At 37.4% G+C, this 20,100-nt stretch overlaps 1 protein-coding gene across 1 annotated transcript in view; it reads right to left on the bottom strand.

The window, feature by feature from the left end:
• Positions 1 to 20,100, bottom strand: part of LOC139460954 (serine/threonine-protein phosphatase 6 regulatory ankyrin repeat subunit B-like) — a 47,241-nt gene that overhangs the window by 13,834 nt on the left and 13,307 nt on the right. The window contains exons 2-6 of the mRNA XM_071242430.1: positions 17,544 to 17,603; positions 16,698 to 16,982; positions 2,407 to 2,560; positions 478 to 507; positions 165 to 178 (exon numbers count right to left, since the gene is read on the bottom strand). Of these exons, the coding sequence (XP_071098531.1) occupies positions 165 to 178; positions 478 to 507; positions 2,407 to 2,560; positions 16,698 to 16,982; positions 17,544 to 17,574 (514 nt within the window). The 5' untranslated portion in view covers positions 17,575 to 17,603. The remainder of the gene's footprint in view (positions 1 to 164; positions 179 to 477; positions 508 to 2,406; positions 2,561 to 16,697; positions 16,983 to 17,543; positions 17,604 to 20,100) is intronic.

The following is a 20,100-nucleotide window of genomic DNA, read 5'->3' as shown; positions in this document are numbered from 1 at the left end:
CTGGTGTTGATGTTAATGATCTTCAGTACCTTAGGGAAATAAATGATACAAGAATAGTGTTTAGGGAACAATACAATCAGTAGCAAGGGACTTATATATTATACGTGGACATGTGGATACCCGGCCACCTATATCTTCATTACTTTTGAATGAGGTATACTTACCATCTTCAGCAGGACTGCAAAGAAAAGAATACATTTATCTTACAAAGTGTGTCATACTCAGGTACACATCATTAGAGACAGATATACTTACAGCATGGATCATAACAACACTCAGCTACGAGATGGTGATTTATTAATCCTGTACCTTTCATTTTTTCAAGGGAGAATTCCTTGTGTTGAGGTTGCTGCACAGTCACATATCTAAACGTTTACAACAATGTATTTATTCATGATTCATATACTGTGCACTGCTGTTTTGTCTTTTATGGCTAGTGGAATATGTTTCAGCGAATAATCAAGACTATATATTTACCTGTTATCAGAACGCCCCCTTCTCCGTTTTCTGCAAAACATCAGAAGAAAACAAAGTATTGCAAGTAATAAATTGTATTATTTATGGAAGTCCACGCTACATTTTGCACTTTTGATAGTGACATGGTGTGACCCACCATGAAATAAGTCCGTTGTGAGTGAAAGATCACATTCATTCTTTCAAAACTCCAGGTTTTTAGGATCATCTAAATACAATTTATAAGTCAAGCAACAATTCATCTATATTGTAGAGATACATGGCATCAAACATATGTATTGTAGAGATACATGGCATCAAACATATGTATTGCAGAGATACATGGCATCAAACATATGCATTGCAGAGATACATGGCATCAAACATTTGTATTGCAGAGATACATGGCATCAAACATTTGTATTGTAGAGATGCATGGCATCAAACATTTGTATTGTAGAGATACATGGCATCAAACATTTGTATTGTAGAGATGCATGGCATCAAACATATGCACTGCAGACAACATGGCATCAAACATTTGCATTGCAGAGATACATGGCATCAATCATTTGTATTGTAGAGATACATGGCATCAAACATTTGTATTGTAGAGATACATGGTATCAAACATATGTATTGTAGAGATACATGGCATCAAACATTTGTATTGTAAAGATACATGGCATCAAACATTTGTATTGCAGAGATACATGGCATCAAACATTTGTATTGTAGAGATACATGGCATCAAACATTTGTATTGTAGGGATGCATGGCATCAAACATATGCACTGCAGAGATACATGGCATCAAACATTTGCATTGCAGAGATACATGGCATCAATCATTTGTATTGTAGAGATACATGGCATCAAACATTTGTATTGTAGAGAAACATGGCTTCAAACATTTGTATTGTAGAGATACATGGCATCAAACATTTGTATTGTAGAGATACATGGCATCAAACATATGTATTGTAGAGATACATTGCATCAAACATTTGTATTTTAGAGATACATGGCATCAAACATTTGTATTGTAGAGATACATAGCATCAAACATTTGTATTTTAGAGATACATAGCATCAAACATTTGTATTGCAGAGATACATGGCATCAAACATTTGTATTGCAGAGATACATGGCATCAAACATATGTATTGCAGAGATACATGGCATCAAACATATGTATTGTAGAGATATATGGCATCAAACATGTGTATTGTAGAGATGCATGGCATCAAACATTTGTATTGTAGAGATACATGGCATCAAACATTTGTATTGTAGAGATACATAGCATCAACCATTTGTATTGCAGAGATACATAGCATCAAACATTTGTATTGTAGAGATACATGGCATCAAACATTTGTATTGTAGAGATACATGGCATCAAACATTTGTATTTTAGAGATACATAGCATCAAACATTTGTATTGCAGAGATACATAGCATCAAACATATGCATTGTAGAGATACATGGCATCAAACATTTGTATTGTAGAGATAAATAGCATCAAACATTTGGACTGATTTTCTGCAAAACCCCATTTTCAGCCTTGAAATACTAACTGTTGTTATAATTTAGATATAATGATTGATTATTCGAATTCTGAAATGTTTTGAAATGATGTTTTTATTACACCACTAACGAACAAGAGAAAACTAATATAGGTCTGTACAGTCCTGAGACTTGGCGTACGGAAGTAAGTTGACGTCAAAAGTCTTTCTTCATGACGTCACAGCACAATTATATCCTTCCTTACCTTTTCTCCTGGCGGTTCACATATGTATATTAATTTGTTCCCCCCAATAAATGCAACATGCACGACGCCTTACACCCTATTGATACTGCAGACAATGTCAGCAAGGATGAGTATTGTTTCATTTCGTTCAACAACGACACTCTGAATCATACACGTCTTGGGTAAAACATACACTTACAGTTTGTGTAACACCACAGCAAGGATGATAGCGACGACGATAAGGATGATGACCACAGGGACAAGAGTCGCAGCAAGATCCGTGGGTTGTGTTGTGGCGGTGTCCATAGGACCGTTCGTGGTTGAGTCAATAGGACCTTTCGTAGATGCGTCTACTAAAATATGTTTTCAAAAACAAGAATAATAATACACATCTACAATGTAACGAACAATAGTTTAGATTTATATCTAAGTGTGTTTTCAAAATAACAACGTTTCTTTGCAAAGACACGTGAAGATCTAGGTAGTGTGCTGGTCTTCAGCAACCCATGCTTGTCGTATCAGGCGACTATAAATGTCGTACCAAGTGACTAAACATGTCGTATCAGGCGACTAAACATGTATCAGGCGACTATACATGTCGCATCAGGCGACTATACATGTCGTATCAGGCGATTACACATGTCGTGTCAGGCGACTATAAATGTCGTATCAGGCGACTATACATGTCGTATCAGGCGACTATACATGTATCAGGCGACTATACATGTCGTATCAGGCGACTATACATGTATCAGGCGACTATACATGTATCAGGCGACAATACATGTCGTATCAGGCGACTATACATGTCGTATCAGGCGAATATACATGTCGTATCAGGCTACAATACATGTCGTATCGGGCGACTATACATGTCGTATCAGGCGACTATACATGTATCAGGCGACTATACATGTATCAGGCGACTATACATGTCGTATCAGGCTACAGTACATGTCGTATCAGGCGACTATGCATATCGTATCGGGCGATAATACATGTCGTATCAGGCGACTATACATGTAGTATCAGGCGATTACACATGTCGTATCAGGCGACTATACATTTCGTATCAGGCGACTATACATGTCGTATCAGGCGACTATACATGTCGTATCAGGCGACTATGCATGTCGTATCGGGCGATAATACATGTCGTATCAGGCGACTAAACATGTTGTATCAGGCGATTACACATGTCGTATCAGGCGACTATACATTTCGTATCAGGCGACTATACATGTCGTATCAGGCGACTATATATGTCGTATCAGGCGACTATACATGTCGTATCGGGCGACTGTACATTTAGTATCAGGAGACTATGCTTGTGTCAGGCGACTTACGGGATCGGGTGGTCAGGCTCGCTGACTTGGTTGCTGAATGCCATCGTATCCCAATTGCGTGGATCGATGCTCCACGATCATGGTTATGTTGTTTGGTTCAGACTCGATTATTTACATACCGATGTCACACAGCTGGAATATTGCTGAGTGCGGAGTTAAACAACAAACAAACTTTGCAAAGGCAACCATGACTATTTTAAAGGCAAATACATATGTAGCATGCTCTATACCTAAACGCACGTACGTGTGTGTGTGTGTGTGTGTGTGTGTGTGTGTGTGTGTGTGTGTGTGTGTGTGTGTGTGTGTGAGAGAGTTAATATGTTACGTCATAAGAGTAGTATTGACGAGAATAGACATGACACTTTTTTTTCAATATCTGACACTATGTAGCTATAAAACCATGAGTAATATACGTGGCCCACCAGGAGATTAGGGATCTTATAAGTGAAAGATCACATTTCCACTTTTCATAATATTTTAAAACTACAGTATCTTCGGCACACACACAACAAAATCACATGACAGAGAAACATGACATCAAACATTTGAACTCATTTTCCGCTTGTCATGAAATTGTTCTATCATCAAGATAAACAAATGGGGGAAAAAGAAGGTCCGTCATTGCCAAGTTGTGTTTAACTAACAATTCAGTTAGTTAGACCACATTCAAAGACAAAGGAGCCATGGTTTAAAACATAATCTGATGTCGTTCTTGGTAAAGTTGGCAATTATCATCTAAGTGTTATTTATTTCACCCGATGTATAAGATGTTGGTGTATATTGATACGCATTAATTCAAATCGATTGAATGCGTGTTATAAAGTGCCAGTGTTAATTGCGCATCTCATGTGAGAATGCTTTTGCTTAAATCTGGTGTTGGTAATGCGTGGATATCGCATAACTGTGGACACATACAATGTTTTATTGAATCATTGAAGAGAAGATGTATTGACATTGATGTACAAAACTGGAGTCAACAGATTATCAATTCTGTGTTCATGACCCATCACGCGTCATACTAATCACTACTGGAAACTGAACTCTGTATAACCTCATGCTTTGATCTTGTAAGTGTTTGTAAGTGTTTGGGCGAAATTTCGGTGTTTCGCACATGGTTTAACAGTACAAAAACCACTTTAGCAAACAGTTTATGAAACCTGAATTAATGTTCTGTGATACATCCGATTTATTAGAATTAGAAGATGAAAATCATTTTGCACTAGTTTGCCCATATTACGAGAAAAGCAGATATAATTCAATTCCTCGTTATTTTCATCATTGTTTATCAAGACAGGAATTTGCCTTACCTAATGTCCCGTGTTAATCAGCGTTGGTTGAATGCGTGTCCCAAACAACAACCATTGACTCACGTGGTCTACCACACGTGCCTCCAACTGTAACCATTGACCCACGCGCTCATCCACACACACATCTAACAGAAACCATTGACTCACGTGGTCTACAACACGTGCCTCCAACTGTAACCATTGACCCACGTGCTCATCCACACACACACCTAACACACACCATTGGCTCACGTGGTCTACGACACGTGCCTCCAACTGTAACCACTGACCCACGCGTTCAACCATCACAAAATCTACCGTTCACGCCCCTAACTGCAACCATTGACGCACGTGCTCTATCACAAGTGCCTCTAATTCCAACCCTTGTATCACACGCTCTACCACACACGAGCCTAACAAGAACTATTCACTCACTCGCTCTACCACACACGCATCTAACTGCAACCATTGACTCACACAATCTACCACACGCTTCTAACTGCAACCATTGACTCAGAAAATCAACCACACACGCTCCTTACAGCAAATGTTGACTCATGCGCTCTACCACACACACACCTAACAGCAACCATTGACTCACGCGCTCTACCACACACGCATCTAACTGCAACTATTGACTCACAAAATCTACCACAAACACTTCGAACTGCAACCATTGACACAGGCGCTCTACCACACACCCAACAGCAACCATTGACTCACGCGCTCTACCACACATGCCCCAACTGCAACCATTAACTCACACGTTTCTCTTACAAATCTCAAACTGCATCTTCCACACACGACCCTAACTGTAACCATTGACTCACAAGCTCCTCCCTACACGCCCTTTAACAACTCAAACACATAATTAACCTACCTGCATTTCACCAACCCTTACAGGCACTGTCAACACTCCTTCTCATCATCTCTTCCCAAACACACACAACTATAAACAGAACTATCCCAGCGCTAATCACAGCCTCCAAGTGTATACCCTCCATGAGAGTGGTTATACCATGTACATATCACTCTATTCCCAGACACTCCATGCTCTTCCCTGCACTGCCGAGTTTCAAGTCCACAAGGCCTCAGCTGACTGGTTCTCTGCGTGTCACATGTATCGGCAATCTGACAGAGCCCAGTACAATTCTAGAGAATTCAGTGTGGACGCGTCTACTATCTGTAGGGGTGGCGGGAAGGAGGAGACAGGAGTAGATAGTTGAGCTACTGATAGTTCATTGTCCAAAATATCAGACATTACTCTCACCTACAACCTGAACGAACTGATATTAATGATGACAATCGTTATATTATGTATTGAATTCTGTTTTGCTTGTCAAAATAAATGTCACCTACATTCATCCCTGTGGGTTGGTTCATCGTACCAATTTCAAGGAGGGTATCCAGATGCATTTTTTTTTCATGTCTTGCTTCTAGTTAATAAGAATAGCCTGGGTATATCAGATAGCTGTAGTTATATTCTGTGTCATTTTAGTTGTAAAAATCCTCCTAAAGCTGAGATATATAGGCATTTACTGTTGGAGAAGAAAATTGTTCAATTCCATACATAGTTTATTGTTTGGCATATTTTATGAACCAACATCAAACCTAGTATGAGGATATCCTTAAATTTCATGTTCATATTCCTAGTTAGTTATGAGAAATTATGGGAAGTGGTGTGGCCCGGGTTCGATTCGCAACATGGGTACAATGTGTGAAGCTTATTGCTCAGGCACCCACTCTGAAAGTGTTATTGCTAAAAGTGGTATAACACCATTCTCACTCTGAGAAAAAAATGAAAGTCATCGCATGTATGCCCACTTAGGCATTTGGTCCTGGTGAGATTAAACTATTGTTTTGGAACGGTGTCAGTACTTATTACATCTGAGCAAATTAGAAGTTCTAAACAGAATATATTTGATCCACCTAGGTGCATAAGACTAATTGCATCCATAGAAAACACCTAAATAAAGTACACAACAAAAGTATCTATCTCAATTTTCTACTGACATGGAACTAAACACTTTGATCAGTCAGCTGTATCAATCACTGCCAAAAAAATCCATCTATACAAGCTTGTATATGCTTTGGAATGATGATATTTCCAAAGCATATACAAGATTGGAATGATGACATATACAAAAATATACAAGTTTGTATATACGACACATACAAAAATATACACATTTGTATGTGGTGCATCTAAATTTGTTTTCTTTGTATATATTGGTAAAGGGAGATAATTGTTATGTATTTGTGTATAATTATTATATACGTGCAAATTGAAGAGTTTTAAGTTGAGCACTGTGTTTCTTTGTATATGTTGGTAAAGGAGGATAATTGCTATGTATTGTTCAATAATTATTTTGTATGTGCAAAATAGTATCAGCAAGTTACATAAAAATGATATAGTGGCGTGTAATATTACTGGAATGTTTCATTAGTACTCCACATTGTTAGCGGGAGTACATACTCTCCTTGCAATGATATTGACGGGTAAGCGGTTGAGGCGTCTGGTACTTTTCCTGGCGCGGTGCTTGGTATGTGAGTAGACTTTATGGGGGGGGGGGGGGGATCGTCACACAGAAATTGTTAATACTCCAATAATGACTTTTATGATAAAGTTGACTTTTATAAGTGAATGAGATGTTTTACAGTTGTTCATGTGAAAAAACTATGAATGTTTATTCAGCGTCCGAAAACCCATAACACGGAGATATATGTTGTATTAATGTCTTATGTTTTACAAAAGATAAGTAAGTACAAAGGTAAGCTTTTCTCAATATGCTTCAACATGGGAAAAGGGACTTTGCACGTTTGTGGAAGTATTGCTCCCAGGTGGCGGCAGCGTCCACTAATGTCTCCATCCACTGATGCCTATAGTCTACAATAAACAAAGTCATGCACCAGTGATTTTCAGCGACACCTGCTATCAGTGCTACCCAACCTCTAACTGGACAAGTCCACTTTAGTTGAATAATGCTTATAGGCGACAAACGACAGAAAATTGTATGAACAGTAATAATTTATGATTTCGGCATCATTGCATTAGTTCTTATGGTATACACCAGCAGATATTTGCTGATTTCAAAGAAATTGCAAAGAGTTCATTCCTAGCATGGGTATGTTGTTTTCATTGTGTAGGCTGTATTCCACACTGCTTTATTTTTTGTAGGCAATAGTAACTGTAGGCAAAAGTGGACGTAGGCATTAGTGGCTGGAACCCAGGTGGCCGGGTGCGCGGAAATTATTCCCGATTTTTTTAAAGTACTGATTTAACTCCGAAATTTTACTGCATCCGCCATCTTTGTTTATTTGACTTTTGCCACTGTTACATTTGTTGGTATGAATATTGTCCAAACGGCACAAAATTGCTTAAAATGCAACCAAATGTTTAAAATAATTATGGGGGCTCAGCCTAATATCGTTAGCAAAGTCAACAAACTACGACCGTAAATGTAATGTGCAACAGGCGCAAGGAAATTTAAAAAAAAATTTTACAAATACAAATGATCAGAAGTCGAATATGAATACTTATACCCTGTACTGTTTAGAACAAGAAATTGACACATTGACGTATTCAGATTAAATTGATATGTTCATTACTAATGTAAATGCAAATGATAATAAAAAAATAATTTACAGTGAGATACTCTGGCTATTGTGCAAAGAAGCAAGTCCCAATGAAAGTGAACAACATGCCGATGTTATACAAAGCAATCATTTAATATATCGCAACTTATAGTTCTTAACAATCAGGCAATCAACATAATGACGGTATCAGTGGGCACATCGTGATATTTGAAGATAAAAAATGATAACACATGTCAGCAGTCTAGGAAGTAATACACGGCATCTTGACAATGAACAAAAAGAAGAAGAAGAAGAAGACGAGACAAAATAGACATCACACCCCCATAGAAGTACCACGAACACACACATCCGCAAATTCAGTCACTAACCCACCCACATATTTTACGTTACACACACCACACCTCACAACACCACACCACACCACACCACGGGATTCCATACTCGGTATTGACCCATGACAGATCCTTCTTCATGTCAGGGAATGGGTTTTTGGATGGTGGTCAACGGACACGTCTTGCCTTAGGGAAAGCTGCTGTACTGTCCAGCTTCTTAATGTATGTCTCATCTGCGAGCCTCTTCGCCATCTGCAGTTAGGTCGACTCGCAGTTCTTTGGTCGTAATGTAAAAAAAATCTTTATGCCGTCTTCGTCATAGTTACTTTCCTCGGAGGGCATCAACTGAGCTATCTTAAATAGGTCCTCATACCTCTGTTTCTTCTGGACGGGAAGGTTGCGATGGCGTTTTCCGAGGACTGGGTTACGACTCTTCTGAAGAAAAACAACTTTATTTACAATTGCATTTCAAATTTATGATGCATATACATGTATATCCATGTATATGCTCATGGGCAAAGGAGGAAAATATGTGAAAATCAATTTCAAATTTATTTCGATAACCCTGAAGTAACGTGTCAGTATTATAGCTTGATGTATTAGAACAACACTATTTGTGAATGCCAGGTGCTACCGGTAGTTTTGGGTATGCTTACCCTTTTTGAAGATTCACTCTTTGTAATTCGACATTAAACGGATTACATCACACTCTAAGTAAACAATCTCATTTAACCCTTAGTTAGTTAATTAATCTAGTTACTGTATCACTTAGTACTGCTTTAAGGAGGAGTAATCCCTTGTCAGTTGTTGGTGAGTGATCAATTAGTGTCTGGAGAAAGGGATTAGCCTTATTCACAATAAATTAACATTTCACACTGCAACACAAGAGATTATCGATCATTATGCCCTTATAAGAATGTGATAAAAATAAAGATTGAATGATACATAACGGGCCGTGCCTGCATTATATAGCCTGCACGAATCGTCACTGTAAACTAATAGAGGATTAATTTCAGTTTTACAGAATATTCAACTGCTAAGTATATGATAAAGTGTTGAAGTAGCATTAGATATGTTTCAGATTACAATTTTCATTTAACTGTGTAATGTATCTTGCTGTCTTTGACAGAGTCAGTGTCTGTGCCTATATTAACATATGGTTCCGAAATTTGGGGATTTGGTAAACTAGATATAATAGAAAAGGTTCACACGGACTTCTTAAAATATATACTAAGGGTAAAAAAAAGCACACCCCACTATTTTTTATATGGAGAGCTTGGAAGAACCCCTATTATGGATTTAATTAAAGAAAGAATTTTGACTTACTGGTCTAAGATAATTTATAATAAACCAACGAAATTGTGTACTGTTATGTATAATATATTATTTGCAGACTCTGGTAACCATAAATACAGCTGGCTCGAATATGTTAAAGGACTATTTGATGGATTAGGCCTTAGTTTTATATGGACCCAACAATTCATGACAAATATAAACGTATTATAATGTGTTATTAAACAACGTGTCTTTGATCAGTTCAGCCAGACTTGGACAAGTTGGATAAAGAGCTCCCCCAAGGCAGTATTTTACCGAATATTTAAACATAAAATCCAGTTAGAAAAATTATCTGCTGTCGCTACCTTTAAGACTCAGTATCCCGATTACTAAAATAAGATCCACAAACCATAGATTACCAATAGAAAAGGGGCGATGGGAAAATATACCACGAGAAGACAGAATTTGTAGTCACTGTAATAAACATGACTTAGCTGACGAATATCACTATCTACTAATTTGTCCTTTTCTGCATAACTTGCGTAAGCAATATATTCAAAAGAAGTACTTTACAAGACCTAGTACGATTACACTTGATATGCTACTAAATACTGAAAGTGTATTAAAACAAAGAAAACTAGCACAGTTTTTAAAGAAATCCTCAAGATGTTTAATTAAATTTATGAGTCTGTTGCAGTTAAATGTATAGTTGACGCACGTCCGTCTCCTGCCTCGTGTCACCATAAATCTCCATGTGTACCTTCAATATGTCATAGCTATGACCTTGAAGCGAAATAAACGTTTGTTGTTGTTGTTGTTGTTGAGCTGGCTTGGTCTAATTGGTTTTCACTCCCTGGGACACAAATATTGGTTACTAGCATTGTACTGTGAGCAGCCGGATGCGTAAATAATATATACTATATTTCCGTATTTTATATTATAGTACTTGTTGTTTTAATATTGTTAACAACAGAGGAAACAAAAGGAAACTAGATAAATATTCGTTTTGCTTAATTTCTACTTTGGAAAACTTAGTTGGCGCTCTGAAAGCTTGACGCTGTATAATATGGCACGCGCATGTTTGGATGCAAACCAAATGTTTTATTCTCGCAAAATAAGACACAGGCGGCGGTATAGGAGCATATATCTAATGTCATTCAATACAGAATAATACATCAAGATTGCAGTTTCAAGCTTAAGATTAAGTATTTCTAAAGATATGGAAATTAAATCTTGATAACTGTTTTTAATCTTTGATCTTTTGGGAAAATAATAGTGAAACTGGTTGAGTGACTGACGTATTCTACATTAAAAGTGACAGGTACGTGATTTACATCATTAAAATTTAAAGTAATACAGTGATACAATTATAAGTGAGGGTTGTCATTTATTTAGGAACGAAGTCAGTATTTGGGGATTTAACTTGTGCTTTCCGACATTATGCGTATTTCGCACACGATTAAGAAAAAATTGTAATTCATTTATTTATACGATGTACAAATGCATCAATCCTAAATCACCGGACTAAGTACATAGTTTGTTGAATGTTATTTCGTGAATACACAAATTGCATAACACATTCCCTGAGGACAAACCCAAATGGCCCGTCCCTTTGTGACAGGTGTTAATTAGAGAATGTATTGCCACCACATTATGTCTCGGCACTTTTATGAAATGTAATGAACCTAGTCAGTCCCTGGGTCTGTAATATCAATATTGGTCTTATAAAATCAAAGTAACATAAATGTTACATAATTCGTATTCAAAAATTGACTAAAAAAATATAACATGAATATAATTGCCCTTTTGGGGATAATATAATATTGAGAAAATATACTTAAAAGTACATGATTAAAGAACTTCAGAATCAACTGTTTCTTGTATTTATGACGGACTTCACACAAACTGAATAATTAAGCATATGTTTATATAGCTATAATTAAATGCATGACACCTACATTATCATGAAATAATAATGATGGTCATGTTTGTTAATTTGTACATTTCGTTGTTATTGGTATCCTGAGGATGTTGTAATTATATCACGTGTTCTGATCAAACGTCAAAATAGCTAAATTGACAAATGGTTTCCCATAAACCACTGAATATAAACAAACTTAACCTTTAGAATAGAAAGGCAAATCGTTTCTTTATATATTGTCTTTTAAGCCGATGGAAGTTTAAATCATTACAACCGAGTCCGAGGCGATAAAGGATTTTGACAAAATCTGGTATCATGGCTTAACTGTATATAAGTAACACTGTCCAAGTTTAATAATCCTCTATATCAGATGACTATTCCAATTATTAATGGTATCAGGTAGGAATGACTTGGCATAGCATTCTGTTCTACAACATATAGCCTGTATATTGGTTCGATTTCTATAAATGTAATTACTAACAGCAAAGATGTTTTCCATCTTGTAAAAAGGTTAGTTTCTCTATAAGTTTTCTCGTGGCCTGTACCCCTTATCGCCCCACAAATAGTCCGTATAGTCCGTATTGAGTGAGCGAGTTAAAATTTAACGTCTCATCGGCATTATTTCAGCGTCCGAAATGAATCTTAGTGTAAACATTCTAGGATTAATTCTTGTTCTTGGTACAATTATCCCAAATATGGACATTATATGCTTGTTCATAACTTCTAACGATTTATGTGAAAGGAGTTATTTAACTGAGTGAGTGAGTGAGTATGGTTCACGGCTGTGGACACCAGAAAGGTATCTAAGACTTCTAAGGCAATTAATCATAGGGCTTTCCTTTTTAACTCTATCGTTAATATCAGAATCTGACTGAAATATTATTCCCAAAGTCATAAATATTAATTCCTTTCATTTTAAGATTAGGTTTTGAACTTGGGAAGACTTTAATTTAACATAAAATAGAAAAGTTTCTGTTTTCTCTGGATTCAATTTTACTTGCTTTCATCCATTTGGTAATTTTCTCCAAATCGGCATTACTATTTTACGCAGTAGTATTTAGAATTGTCCATTTGGGGAATTGTCTGGACCCCATCGCAAACACAGTAAACAGAAATTCCAATGTGAATAATATGTACAATAATGTGTTGGCTCGACATGCAAGACTCCATAATTTTAGTTATAATGTAAAAGTCATAGTATAATTAAATTATATTTTTAAAAAATCATTAATGTATTTGACATGGAAGACGAAGCGACACACATTGTATTTTATAAAAATGCACAATTTTGAATTTTTTAAACATGTTGCATTAAACAAATACTGGATTTGATGTTGTCATATAGTGAATGAATATGTGTCTAGTCTTCCAAATGTTCTATTGCGAACACATATTATGTCAGCGCCCATGATCGCCATATCTATGAATGAATGAAAATATCATCATTAATAAACTCACCTGAGCTCACTGTGTGTTCTGAAGACACATCGCTGTAAGGCATCCTGCACGGCTTCGTTCACGTTCACCCTCAAATGTACGATAGAAATATGCGATTGTGCGTGTTCAAAGTTCGAATGTATTTTTGCGACAGGCGTTCGTTTATTTATTAAAATTCCACTAATTCATAAATCACATTGAGTTGCTCGCCTCTTCTCCAGTTGCTCACACTCTCAACTGATGCAGCTGCCTTGATTAACTGGAGTCCGGATGTAACTAATTACAAACTCTGTTCTAATTATGATAATCGAGGAAGTGCATTATACTGGATGACAAACTTAGTAATCCTTTCACAATAATGATCCTTGTTTACAATGAACGCATGTCAATTGACTAAACAAACATTCTTAAGTAGAAGTATCACAATGGACGGTGTATACAACTGTTTGTCAAACAATCTCAACCAATATTTTATATTTAAAATCACCATTACATGAAATCACAGAAACATATATATTACATTTTACTTTGAAAACTCCAGAACTAATGTCGTGAACGTAATATAATAGGAATTTATTCCAACAAAGTGTTTCCCATATATATGTTTCCTTGTACGAATTTAAATTAATGGATTTTTTATCTATTATTTTGCAAAGATCGTGACAATCGCGAAAAGGCTAATCTCTTGCTTTTCCGTTTATTGGTTATTCTAGTTTAGACAGTGACAGCCTCCGTTATACAAACATTACTTTTCTAACCCCGATTTAGTTAAGACAGTGTCAGTCTTTCGCTATACAAACAGTGTTTTTTCTAACCCTGATTTAGTTAAGACAGCGGCAGCCTTTCGTTATACAAACAGTGCTTTTCTAACCCCGACCTAGTTAAAACAGCGGAAGCCTTCGTTATACAAACAGTGCTTTTCTAACCGCGATCTAGTTAAGACAGACGTATAATTTATATTATTGATCTGTTACTAAAATCTGCACAAATGTTCTATTTCTAAAGGAAAATGCTGTCAACATAAAGAAATACAAATTATTTCATAACACTCCAAATATAGTTGCCATAATGAAAATAGTATTAACGTATTATTGTCACGTGCAATAATACTGTTCGGTAATTTTCAACCCCCCCCCCCCCCCCCCCAAATACCTATTTACTGGCTGAAGAAATTCAATGAAGCAGTGGTCAAATCTATCCATATATACAAAATTTTGTATATATTGGAATTTTCCCTTGTGAATTGTAGGAAAACATTCAGGCATCCATGTATTTGATATATGTTTTGGCTGCTCAGTATTATATTTCTGTATGCTAATGAAGCAAAACATTAAAAAAAATCATATTCATTGATTTCATTCTTATATAAGATCACATGGAAGAAGAGGAACTAGCATAACATAACCAGTGGAAACTTACAGAAACAGACGCTTCATTGCCATTGTCTGCCCTTTAGCCTTTTGCCAGAAATGGCAGTCAACGCTCTCAAATACAAAGATATACAAAATAGTATCTCAATGTATCATAAAGCATAAGAATAACAGATGTCACAGTGCATATCATAATGACTATTTTGTCGCATGTCACATTCGCAAACTCAAGACACAACATTCCAGCTCAACGTTTACAAAAATACCAGCATGAAAACATGGCTGTTGATAGCGTGCTGATGTGTAAAGGCGAATAGGTTTTGATAGAGGGTCAAAATATAAAAAAAATATTTAAAAGGCTAGGGCGTGGCAATTGACTGTACACGCTACGACACTTCACCTTGAAACAGGTCTTCCTGACTTCGAATTTCATTGGTGTGCCTGCACCATACTCGAGGATCTGTGTTTTACCGAATTAGTGATGTCTACAATTTGCTTCAGTTTCACTTTACAACTCTATCAAGTCCAGGAGCTAGGGCTTATGGTTGAACTAAAGTATTCACATTACAGCACAGTCTTCGTTGAGTCAATGATGAGCTACCTTATTCTTCTTGGGAAATCTTATAACAATGGAAATACATATGTAACCATCGTCAGTTAAAAATGTATCCATGAGTGTATGTTGGCTAATTTACATGTTATTATTGCGTTTGTTTATATGGTATTTCTTGAAACTTCCATTTAATTCAATTTTCAAATGCTGTGAAGTGCAAACCATGCAAATAGATCCTAATCCTAATCCTTATTGTACAAAAACATGGCATGCCTAGTAAATGATAAACTGTCAAAATGTATAGCCATCAAACAAGTTCTATTATCATAAGAACTATCTGCTACAGAAGAATACACTGTACGATTCCGACTTCTAATTCATGTGCTGTTCACCAGGAATGATACCAGGTGTTCATGGAAGGAGATTGTATCCTGCCCCAACATCACAAACACATGTAAAACAAAGCAATGGTTCACAGAAACATAGTGTTTGACCAAATAAGAATAGTGCATGTTTGTACCATACAAAATGCTTTGTTTTTACAAAACACGTCTAGAAATGATTGTTTTTACTTTTTACTACAATCACAAATTTCAGTCAATGTGTCAAATATTCTGCCAATTTATACATTTGAGTGAATCAGTCATTTCACAATAGGACTGATTTTCCACATTGACCATAACAGATATACGTTGTATGTATATTTGCTGTGTTTGGTTTAGTTAAAATAAGACCCAGATATTAAGCATGATAACATAATAACAGACAGCAAAAAAGTACGTATGAGTGTACGTAATGGGTGTAAGTGGCTAAATGAGCATTACTCTTATAATTATCACTTTCTTAAAAAGAGGAAATTCATACTTCTTAACATGTATTTAAGTTTGTAATCATACAATACACAACCAATTGTCCTATTCAGGGAAATGTACAGAGTGATTTGATATTTGATTTGATTTGTGTTGAATATGACCTCATGGCGTGGACTGACTGCAAAGACACCTTTGTGAACTTTATAACTTTTGGACACTATTCTAATATTTTGACATGAATTGTTAAGCAAGTGTTTGCACAATGAAAACTGATTAATGCAGTTCTGTACATTTTGCAGCAGGTTTCATACGTTTCAGTCATTATAAAACGCTAATAATTATCCCGTTACATTTTAGAAACATGCATTCTGGTCTGATTTGGAGCTTTAAGTATTGAATCTACATTGGACCATGATTTAACAAGTATATCATGTATATCGACCTATGCAAAATATGGCTGTTGAACGTTGTTTTTTTATATCATTTATTTTTATTTATTTAAACAGTATGTATAATGATTCGTTAGCTCATACAAATAGGTTCTGCATGAGACTACTGTACCTGAAGTGATGTTGCAATAATCACCGCTGTATGTACCACTGCAGCCTTGTGTGCATTGTGCGTTTTCCTGATAGCAGGTTTTGTGCAGACAGCCTCCACTGCAATGAATATTACACTGATCGCCATGATGTCCTGGAACGCACCCCTCAGAACACTTCCCAGTGTACTTTAGACAGTGCCGGAGGTTTCTCACAGAGAACGTGTTACAGTTCAAAGGGCAGATCTTGTCGCAGTTCTCGCCATATTTTCCCCAGGGGCATTGCTCATCGCCATTGGCTATTGATGCTGGAATAGAATTATACGTGACATATTATCCAACAAACAATTAAGATTTTACTTTCTCAGAGTGGGGCCAAACTATGAACGTCCGAACTTGTTCAAACAATGTTTTACTAGCAATAAGTGAGTAAGTGATGGAGTGAGTTAATATTCACATCAGCAATATGTTTTACCCTCAACAAATGCTCATAATTGTATATGTCATTGGTGTTTACCTCGATGATGTATCACACAGTTTCTTGAAGAATGTGTGACTTCATGTTCACACTGACAGACATACAACAACCTACCAGCCAACCAGCCAAAAATTGTCCTAGGTTCGTTCCAACAAATAGATCCAAATAATACCATTTAAAGAAAAAACGTCTCTTAAATCACTTCATCAGTAAGTTAGTCCAAGTGACAGCACGTCATAATAAATGTACACGATTTACTTGACGTCAAAAATGGCCGTGACAGGGGAGATTTCCGAAGTTGTTCATGAACCAGTGGCGATTCCAAGTGACAGTCATCATTGATCAATTGGCCGATCATTGAAAGGTCATAACAAATTGTAAATGTACTCACTGATTAACAACAGAAATATTTGTGGCCACATCTTTGAGAGTTGTCTGGCTGTTACAATACCTGTTAGAAAATAAATTTACAGAAACTTAAAAAACATGGAGCTGTGCAGAAATTGACAATCATGATAAAATGTGTGATTTTGATGAATAATGTAATACTATGTTACTATGTTACTATGTCGTTCTTTCTGCAATCTGTGCAGCTAAATTCGTTCATCATCAGACATTTAACCATCATGCAAAGCTGAACTGTGTGTTTGTTATTTGACAGCACACACAGCAATGATCCAGCTATTTGACCGGGGCCTGTAAATAATCAAACATATATACAAGGATCAGTGCAGTCAGGATATGACAACAGCAATCAATCAAATCATGTCCACGCGATTGATTTAGTCGCCTCCTACGACAAGGAGTGGTCTTGGTGCCTGAGTGTACCCCGAAATCCCCACACGGAGATGTGCCAAATAATAAGCCATGTTTACTGGAGATATACCAACACAAATTAAATCTTATGAATGAATGGCCGTCAGTGAGACCAAGGGCACACACAGCTTGTTATTCAACGATAATAAACAGCAAGTTTGACTTCACTACGTGCACATTGAGAGCACTGAAAACACGTCACTTAGTAACGCCACCTGGTTAATAATGTATATTGTGGCGTCAGTTACAACAGTCGTTCTGTAGACGTCGTCGTGTGCAGGGGTGTTTGTTGATATACTAGTACCATAAACAACAACCACAAGTCGTATATTTCTTATTTGAGATGTCAACATAATGTACAACCTCTTTATGGATGTTGACAAAATCTGCAAGATGTTTAAAAGATTGTAATAATAATGACTCACTGAATAGAATCTGACCTCAGAAAAGTCGAACAAGTCCATTTTAAATATGGTATTTTCCGCATATTCTTACGATCCTCAGGCCGATTATCTGTACCTTTTCCCCTGTTACCAATTGTCATGTATATCCTACTTTGGATGGGATCGTTCGGTCACTGGGTATATCTGCGAACCGATCTAAAAAACTAACGTCTTCCAAAACAGTAAATCTTAGAATTAACGTGAGCATGAACAATAAGTGCCTCACTGCACTCTTTGAATAGCGGAAATACCAACTTGGATATAAATATAAACACGATATACTAAGCAGCATTTACGACAAGTGAATAACAATGTCATTCAAGAATAGCAATTACACAATAGGCATCCCGTGAGTTATCACTGCTGGGGTTGAGGTTCTAACCACTCGTGTCAAACAGGGCATCATTGACCACCCCAGCAATCCAAACAGACGCAACCAACGCAACACGTCGTGAAAAGCCGACACAACCCAGCACGCAGTGATAGGCTTCATCACACTCCTCAGATCTACAGCCTTTGTCTTGTCATCTGCCTTTAAGTTTGTTGGCACCAGTAGTTGTACGCATCAGCGCAGAACCACCTCAGGATTATGGAACCAAGATGGCGGCACATCCGTTGCCGGTCACGTGACCTGCGCAGTGCATGATGGGTACCTGCGCGCGCATCCAAGATGATGTCACTTCCGTTTCCGGTGGCGTACGCCTCCAAGAGGGCGTTGCCTCCGTTTCCGGGGAGAAGGAGCGGGAAACCCGGAGAAGCGTACGTAAAAGGTGAACGGGATCGACATGGAAAGAAGCGCGTCAAAAATCGTTTGTTGTTGTTGTTGTTGTTGTTGTTCTAAACATAGACGGGGTGGCGGTGGTGAAGGGAGGGAGGGAGGGTGGTGGTGGTGGTGAAGGGAGGGAGGGAGGGAGGGAGGGGGTGTGAGGGGAGTCGGGTTCTTTGTTTTGTTTTGTTTTGGTGTGTGTGTGGCGATGGCATGTGGAGATGACAGCTCACTGAGACGAGCTTATCATACACAGTCGACGACTCTGACACTTTGTTGCTAGGTTGACGTCATATCGGCGAAGGATCTAGCAACAACATTCCACAAATCATGTCATCGGGTATGGTGATGTGTTTGTCAACTTTGAGGTGTAAGGTTTCGTTCCACAAGGCGACCGTGTATTGTAGCCCACTATGACAGCCGTTCGTCCAAGTTAAAAGTCGGTGAGTGGCGAATTTAAAGGTGCTAAAGGTGTTGGCTGAATTCTAAAGGTGAATCGACAGGCACAGACATGAACGTGATGTAAGTATATGCATACGTACTGTCATTCGTGTCTCCATGTAAAACAGGGTGCCACGCGTGACGACAAACAGACGTTGACGTTGATCCATAGGGTGATTATTACTATGAATTATACCGAGGAGTTGGCTCTCGTGTAGGTTGACATGTGTACTGTCACGCGTGTCTTCATGTACACGTCATGTACTTCGTGTTGCCATGCAAACGCGGTGACACGCGTGACTACAAAAACATGTTTATCCTTAGGATGATGACGTTGTCATTCGGTCATTTTTGCCGAGGTGCTGGCACTCGTGTAGGTTGACACGCGTACTGTCACGCGAGTCTTCATGTACGCGTACTGTCATTCGTGTCTCCATGCAAGCATGGTGCCACGCGTGACGACAAACACACGTTTATCCATA

This window comes from Haliotis cracherodii, unplaced genomic scaffold (assembly GCF_022045235.1).
Source record: "Haliotis cracherodii isolate W230 unplaced genomic scaffold, xgHalCrac1.p SCAF_14, whole genome shotgun sequence".
Lineage (NCBI taxonomy): Eukaryota > Metazoa > Mollusca > Gastropoda > Lepetellida > Haliotidae > Haliotis > Haliotis cracherodii.
Note: the sequence above shows the minus strand (reverse complement) of the source record. Positions and strands in the feature narration are given on the sequence as shown.